We start from the raw sequence: 8,732 nt of genomic DNA on the forward strand, positions 1-8,732 counted from the left end.
GGTTATGTATATCAGTTTGATTCAGTTGGTTCTATATGATGTATGGTATATGTTATTATGTTATGGCAGCCTTGTCGGCTTACATGCCCCTTTCATGTTACGACACAAACAAAAATGCTATAGGTTTATGAAAATGTTATCGCCCAATAGGGCTCTGTTACTTGATATTGTTTTATTTATAGTTCAATTTGACCACAACTGATGGTTAGGTATACGGAGGGTCCAGGTCGGACCCCAGTCGCGGCCTATGGGGTTAAGTGGTGACATTTAAACTGCATCTGTTGCACTTCCTGTCTCGTTTCCTTTCAGGTTTTAACTTTACATTTCAATGGTACTTCAATACCTTACCCGACGGATATCTTCCGTGGCTTTACTTTACTTACCTGCATGCTTCGTAACTTTCCATGTCGTTAATTACTTCCTTCTATTGGTGTCGTCCTTCTGTTAAGATCCAAGGTTAGTATAAGGAATTTTCCTATGACAAGGATCTAAAGCACGATCTTAGATGTGAAAGAAGGGTAACATCCTAAATGTCCTGTAGCTTCCTGTTTATGGATGTGGCGTGCAACACATTGATAATCAAGACTCTACTAGACACAGTCTGCAGACAATCTAATGACGAACTGTTCTGATACCACTTCTGTTAGGACTCAAACCCATAGGCCGTGACTGGGGTCCGACCTGGACCCCCCGTATACCTAGCTATCAACTGTGGTCAAATTGAACTGTAAATAAAACAATATCATGTAACAGAGCCCTACTGGGCGATAACATTTTCATAAACCTGTAGCGCTTTTTGTTTGTATCACAACATGATAGGGCACGCAAGCCGACAAGGCTGCCATAACATAATAACATATATCATATATCATGTAGACCCAGCTGAATCAAACAGACATAAACAACCCACATATACATGTCTGCAGACCTCTAAAAATATTAACGACAATATATGGCGGGACAGGGCCCCCGCCGTACCCCTGAATATACACAACAATTTTACACATCAATGGTCCGTATAAATAACTAGGCTTCGATACAATGGAGCCTCTTCCAACTGAGCTGAATGGAATCCTAAGCTGACAGACTCCCAAAACCTGTACATGTACTTGCTGGCATGAAACGCAGCCCCCCCAAAAAAGGAGGGTCAGTACGACATATGTACTGAGTATGTAAAACATAACATAATGCCACTGGAAGCATATTTGAAGTAGAGAAGCAAGGGCTAAAATATCCAAATTGGAAACCTGTACCTATACTCTGTGAATCATGAAAGCATGTATGCTCAATTTATACAATATAGCTGGCCTTTTCAAGGATCCGAGGAATCACATCTGTAGGACCATCATACGCCCGACGCCATCACCACCTTATTATAATACATCATTATATATATATACATACGTACCCGGCCCTCTAGTGAGGGGCTCAGTGGACAATGCAGTGAGTTGTGCATGATAACGTACCCGATCTGAGACTCGGTGAAAGAAGGGTTACAATATACACGAGTAGAGTAGTGAGTAACTATATGCAATTAAAATCATTATCAGAGACTCGACAAAATAAGAAAGTTAAGCTTTTGTTTGAGGACCTGAGTAACGGTGTAGTCATCTCGAGTGTCCTCTAAATACCATTATGGGCTGTCTCAAAAGTAATCTCGAGGACCCTAGACATGTATAGGGCCAAATTATTTATGGAATCAAAAACACGTAGTCTCGTATAGTCTTTAAGACTTGGAGCCTATACATTTGGTACTTCTTTAACATATAGAAGTTTCCAGGGAAATAGTTCAACTACTATCAGAGTTCGATATTCAAAAGTAAATAGGAGATGTTAAGAATGGAGTTACTCTGGAGCTCATATCATATTTAACTTACAACTAAGACATGCCAGAAAAGAAAGAGAGTAAACTCTATATAGTCTGTACTTTCCTTCAGGTGGTCATTATATACATCTCGTACCCAACCCATCTTGAGGCTCGGTGAACAAATATGGCATCATAATCTCATTTTCATACAAAGTACATATTAAGAGAAAGGAAAGATAGTTTTCCATACACTACTCTTTAGCACGTAGAAGCCTTAACAGGCAATGCTCAATTCTTGTAGGGGTGTCAATACCTAACTGTAGTTAGGGATTATGAGGCGTGCCTGGAGTTCTGGGAATGGAATTATCCCCACATTCCACATACAATTCACTTAAGGCTAAGACTTGCCAAAAGGAAAGAAAGATAGCTGCACGTACTTATACCAAAGCATGCCAAGAGAAAGCTTTACATACCTTGCCTTAGTTACTCCTTTATCCTGCTCGACTCGTTGCCCTTTGAACCTATTCAACATGGAAGTAATATGAATATCAACCACTTTTAACTTTCCAGCATCTTAAGTTGCACCGTAGCATTCATGGAACCTATTTTCTTGTTCCTCCCCTTAACTAGTTCTTTAATTAGTTAAGGCGTTAACGAAAATTGGGCAGCACCTCCCCTATAATGTGCCCTATCCAAATTTCCAATTAGATCCCTAAAACTACATCCAACCAACAACAACAACCTGCGGCATATGTTTAAGTAATTCACACCAACAATACACAATATAAACTCCAAACGACTTGCTCAAAAATATAATATCCAAAATAGGGTGTCTAGCCTTTATTTTGTAACACCTTTAATTATAAGAAACGAAGGGTCATGTGGTTGCCACTAGAAGTACCTTAACCCTCTTTAGAACATATTTAGGCCCTGCAACAATACACCACACCCCTGCAGCAACAACTCACAAGAACAACACTTTACTTCGACGACAATTCAACTATAACGACTACAATTTGGGTTGTCTCCAACGCCAAGCATTCCTATACCATTTTCACATTTCCAGCCACACATAAGGTGTATAATACACTCCATAAAAACACCATAAAGTTCAATTTGAAAGGAGAAACCTTACCTTACCCGAATTTGGACAAAATTGTGAAATCGCAACTCAGAACTTCTTCAAACGCGCTGAAATTGAGCGGGCTGTTTGTGTTACTTCTACTCTGCCCCAAATTGGAATTTTATGCCATTAAACACTATTATGTAGCCGTGGTATACCCTGAATAATTAATTCACAAAATGAAATCGGACCTTACCTCTTTCTTGGAGAAAACCCGTAGCTCCCTCCCTTGCCCATCTACGTTTTTCTCTTCTCCTTTCTTCCAAGTTTCCAATTGTAAAGCTGAAGTTTTGGTTCTGTAAACATCATAAAATACATATATACATATCCACGTGCTTAGGGAACACCGTAGATAATTAATTCACGGAGGAAAATTAGAAAACTCACCTTAAACTTTTCAAACCATGGCTGCCTCTTCCTCTCACGTTTTCTCTCTTATTCTTGGCTGAATTTTGGATGAACAATGAAGTACTTAGTCAAATATTATACATATATAGGATGGCTTTGGAGGTGACACGTGTCAGCCCCATAGGGTGACACGTGTCCAGCCCCTATTAGGCCACGGATCCACACCTAGCCTCCAAGGCTGCCACGTGCCCTTGGTGGGGCCCACCCGCAAGTAGGTGGGTCATACTTTACCCCAAGCAGGTGGGTCACCTGCTGCCATGTGGCACTTTCCTAGGCTGCCACGTGGCACCTCCTTTTGCTGCCACGTGTCATCTTCTCCTCTCCCCCGTGGGTTCGTAATCTCGTCTTATCTTAAGAGCCGATATAACCCGTACTACGTAAGCTTGATATATCGTTAAGTAGCTCAAGTTTATAAGACTTTAACTTAGTAGCTTACATAGGTAAATCGAGTGCTACGACTCATCACTTGGCCTCCAATTCCTTCCGGATTCTTATGACTCTATTTCCAACCTTCTCTACTATGGGGTATCACATTCTCCCATCCTTAGAGTCGTTTGATAGTGTCGTAGCGTATCCGGCTCACATGATAATGTCTAAGGAACTTATGAGACATTCTGAGTTTAAAAGTGTGGGGTGTAACAGCGTGTCCTTTCATGATATGATTGGTAGCGACTCTTCAGGAGACGAATGATAGGGATATATTTATATGAAGACGTTATGACCCATTGGAGTTCTTATGTAAGTTATCGTATTGTTCGTAGTTCAGCTTGACTACATCTGATAGGTATGTATACGGGGGTCCAGGTCGGACCCCAGTCACAGCTTACGGGGTTGGATCGTGACAAAATGTATTGAAATCTAAGTTAATAGTATTAGTAATATAAAAAGGGAAGCCTTCTTCAATCTATGAAAATGGGAAAGTTACGTGAGTGAGGAAATTGAATGGAGAAGTTGCATGGGTGAAGGGAACATTTGTTCAATTTACTGGGCTTTAAACTATTCTTAAAACTGATGAATTTTATATAAAACTGAAACTGAATAAAAAATGTGGATTTTAAAATTGATATTTATTTAAAATTCATACATTTCATATTTAATTAGTCACAATATTTTTTTTGTTGTTGCTATAAAAAAGGGTTAAAAAATACGTGATTACATTTTAGTACTATCCGTTTTGTGAGTTTGCAAATACCTTTTTAGGAAAAAATTTACTTATATTTTGATAGATAAAATTCTTTCAATATTCAATGTTAAAAAAGAAAAAAGAAGAAGAAGATGTAAATATATAATAGAAACATTATTTTAAAAAAATAAATGTAGAAGGTGCAAATTTGTTTAATATAATTATATATTTTTAATTATAGATCAATAGATTAAAATTAGGTATGTTAAAAAAATAGTTATCAATTAGATGCTTAAAAAAGTATTAAAACCTGTCAAAATTAGAATTTTTCACTAAAAATTTGACAAATTAAAGTAACTGTCAAATTTGAATTGTAAGAAAAAAAATAAAAAATCAGTAAAAGTTAAATTAAAATATTTTAAAAATCGTGTGACGATTAAAATCTGAATTTATTAAAAATTAAAAATAAATTGTAAAAATTTAAAAGTTAGTTAATTATCACATAATTTAACTAATTTTTCCTAAAACTGCCGCATGTCTTTTATCATATACACACACTACTGGGTGTATTGGCTTAACGCAGACATTTCAAAACTGTTGGGGCGTTTCAACCTAGGTAGGCAAATAGTTTAGAGAGAGACTAAGCGAACCGGCCATCATCTCCCGTTTGCTTAACTTGTCCGGTCGTCACTTTAGGTCCATCTACATCTCTCTCATTCTCAGGTAAGTTAAGATCTCAGATCTTACTTTTACGGCCTTGTTATTACTTTTTTCTTTTGTAGAATTTAATTGCTTTAAGCTATTTGACATGCTCCTATATGAGATCTGTAAAAAGTGCTGCTGGAATATCCAATTCCGAATGAGTGTTTCATGATATGTGTACAGGTTTAATCTGTAAGATGAATACAATTTTGATATTTTATAGTTTGATTCTGATTTTAGGTTTGGTAGTTGTTATCTTGTGGTTAAGATTAGCAGGACCTGCATGAATTAATGATTATTAAGTGGATCTGCTCTAGATCTTCCTAGATCTACTGTTTGTTCCATTACAAGATGAATGATTCTTTTTGTTTGAAATTGGGATTGAATTTATGCATGGTTTTCTCCTTGGATCTCTTCCTACTTGTTTGAAATGTGTAATGATATTTATAAATCATTATTGGTTGGGAGGCATCTCTCTTTCCCGTGTTAAAATAAACAAATACAAGAATACTTCTTTTAGAGAACTCTTAATAAGACAACTTATTGAGCACTGGAATGAAATGAATCAAAATGAATAAGAGGACTTATACAGCTGAATGCAACTTGTTTCAATTAGTTTTGGTTTGAGGCGTAGTTGTAATGACCAAGTTGCTTTGCGTCTATTTGTATCTGGATATTATCTTCTTGTTGCATAATACATTAATTTTCCTATGTTTCTAATTGAACTCTAAGCTATCTGATATTAAAGTGGTACTGCTAGTGTGGTTGTTCAATTTTTGATTTATTTTTGTTTTGCAGTTAAATATAAAATGGCTGACGGTGAGGATATCCAACCACTTGTTTGTGACAATGGAACTGGAATGGTGAAGGTTAGTCTATTCATCTAGTTTTATGTACAACAACATACCCAGTGAAATCCCACAAGTGGGGTCTGGGAGGTTAGGAGGTACGTAGACCTTACCACTACTTCATGAAGATAGAGGATTCATCTAGTTTTATGTCTTAAATGGACAACATTCATGATAGTTTGGTTGTTCTTGAAGTACTTCTTGCAGTACTATGTTTACTTAGTGACAATTTGTGCTTGAAATGTAGGCTGGATTTGCTGGTGATGATGCTCCCAGAGCAGTTTTCCCCAGTATTGTGGGTCGTCCCCGCCACACTGGTGTCATGGTTGGGATGGGACAGAAGGATGCTTATGTGGGTGATGAAGCTCAATCGAAGAGAGGTATTTTGACCTTGAAATACCCAATTGAGCATGGTATAGTCAGCAACTGGGATGATATGGAGAAGATATGGCATCATACATTCTATAATGAGCTCCGTGTTGCTCCTGAGGAACATCCAGTTCTTCTAACTGAGGCACCCCTCAACCCCAAGGCCAACAGGGAGAAGATGACCCAGATTATGTTTGAGACATTCAATGTTCCGGCTATGTATGTTGCTATTCAAGCCGTGCTTTCCTTGTATGCAAGCGGTCGTACAACAGGTTCATATTAGTACTTGTGCTTGAAAGTTCATGCTCTTTATAGCAATAACTATGTTGTTTAACTGGCTTAACAAAATACCTTTGACAGGTATTGTGTTGGACTCTGGTGATGGTGTGAGTCACACTGTGCCTATCTATGAAGGTTATGCTTTGCCCCATGCCATTCTTCGTTTGGATCTTGCTGGTCGTGACCTAACTGATAGCCTTATGAAGATCCTCACTGAGAGAGGTTACATGTTCACCACCTCTGCTGAACGGGAAATTGTCCGTGACATGAAGGAAAAGCTTGCTTATGTCGCTCTTGACTATGAGCAGGAGCTTGAAACTGCTAAGAGCAGCTCCTCTGTTGAAAAGAATTATGAGTTGCCAGATGGACAGGTTATTACCATTGGTGCTGAGAGGTTCCGTTGCCCAGAAGTCCTCTTCCAGCCATCCATGATTGGGATGGAAGCTGCGGGTATCCATGAGACTACCTATAACTCCATCATGAAGTGTGATGTCGATATTAGGAAGGATCTGTATGGAAATATTGTGCTCAGTGGTGGCTCCACCATGTTCCCTGGCATTGCTGATCGAATGAGCAAGGAAATTACTGCTTTGGCTCCTAGTAGCATGAAGATTAAGGTTGTTGCTCCACCAGAGAGAAAATACAGTGTCTGGATTGGAGGATCCATCCTCGCATCCCTCAGCACATTCCAGCAGGTACCTCCTTTGTTTGTCCTTTTTTCTCATGATTCCAAATTTGCTAGTTTTAAATTATGTTGGCTTAATATGTTGAAATTCACTTGCTTGTTTTGCCTTGACCAGATGTGGATTTCAAAGGGCGAGTATGATGAGTCAGGCCCATCCATTGTTCACAGGAAGTGTTTCTAAGCTGCTGCTATTCTACTTTGATGCCACTTTCCTTTTTGTTTCGCTTTTTGCTGTTGCATTCCCAGTGAATTAAATTTTACTGGCATGGAGAATTTTGGAGGTGGGGCAATGGTAGAAGGGCGAAATGTTATACGCTAATACATCTTTATGTTAGTGCGATATGGTTTATTTCCTCAACATATTTGTAGGTGCTGAGTGCAATGGCCTTTTCTATGTGGCCGCCGCCTCCCTGCTTGAACAATGTGTTATTTTTATAGGTTTTTAGTTTGGAGAGTGATTGTGGTTTTTGTTTTTCATAATTTGCCTTCTCTTTTCCTCTATTTCACTATTTTATGGCATCTCTTTTCCTGGGAACAATTATGTTAATATTTATTGATTGAGAAATATTCTATATTAGTGTCAGTTTGCAAATATGCCTTTATTAAAACTTATTTAGCACTTTTAACTATACAGGTGTTTAGATGTCCCTTTTTAACAATTTTAAAATGAATTAAATATCCTGAGATCATAAATGTCAGAACCACGTTATTAATTTTTTATTTATTTATTCTTTAACATTTTTTAAATTAATTTATCCTAATTAATTAATTAAAAATATATATTTTTAAAATAAAAATAGAAAATATGACTCATTTTTATTTTTCTCCAAACCCCATATCCGCCTCCACCCCCACCTACCCCTCACCTCTTTCTTTTTCCTTCACTATTTTTGTCATTCACTGTTTCAATTTTTTTCTTCTTCAGATTTTTGGGCGAGCCATTCTCTTTTCCTCCCCCCTCTCCCCCCCCCCCCCGTCCCCTTTTTTTTTTCTTCCCCTTATCATCTTTCTTTCTTTATTTTTCTTTAAAATGAGATAAACAAATAAGAATGGAGGCTTTCTTCCTCTAAAAATAAATCATTATTAATGTATCTTAATTTCTCACTAAGATGTTCATTAATGGCGAATTTGAGAAATTGAAATTTCAAAGCAAACATGTAATTGATATTTTGATGATGGGTATGCCGAAAGGATATGGTAGAGTTGAAATGAAGATGGAGGAAAAAATGATGCTTCTATGGAGAAGAAGCAAATTGTTGCCAACAAGAAAATTCATATATTTTCATTAAAGTTAATATATCAAGAAAATAATATTTAAAATATTAATTATATATTGACCTATAAAAATGTCATATGTATAATTTTATAATATTTTTCTTTTAAAAAAA

The 8,732-nt window shown here is 37.2% G+C and overlaps 1 protein-coding gene across 1 annotated transcript; it reads left to right on the forward strand.

The window, feature by feature from the left end:
• Positions 1-5,014: 5,014 nt before the first annotated feature.
• LOC129893756 (actin-7) lies at positions 5,015-7,936 on the forward strand. Its single transcript, XM_055969139.1, has 5 exons — positions 5,015-5,184; positions 5,962-6,032; positions 6,259-6,652; positions 6,741-7,354; positions 7,460-7,936. Exons 2-5 carry the CDS (start codon positions 5,973-5,975, stop codon positions 7,523-7,525), a joined length of 1,134 nt encoding a protein of 377 aa, XP_055825114.1. The 5' UTR covers positions 5,015-5,184; positions 5,962-5,972; the 3' UTR covers positions 7,526-7,936.
• The last annotated feature ends 796 nt before the right edge of the window (positions 7,937-8,732 follow it).

This window comes from Solanum dulcamara, chromosome 7 (assembly GCF_947179165.1).
Source record: "Solanum dulcamara chromosome 7, daSolDulc1.2, whole genome shotgun sequence".
Lineage (NCBI taxonomy): Eukaryota > Viridiplantae > Streptophyta > Magnoliopsida > Solanales > Solanaceae > Solanum > Solanum dulcamara.

Bases quoted from the DNA above. Each gene is read 5' to 3' on its own strand.
- LOC129893756 (XM_055969139.1), top strand. From the start codon at position 5,973: ATGGCTGACGGTGAGGATATCCAACCACTTGTTTGTGACAATGGAACT. The intron at 6,653-6,740 runs GTTCATATTAGT...TACCTTTGACAG, and splicing joins TGCAAGCGGTCGTACAACAG to GTATTGTGTTGGACTCTGGT. The intron at 7,355-7,459 runs GTACCTCCTTTG...TGCCTTGACCAG, and splicing joins CCCTCAGCACATTCCAGCAG to ATGTGGATTTCAAAGGGCGA.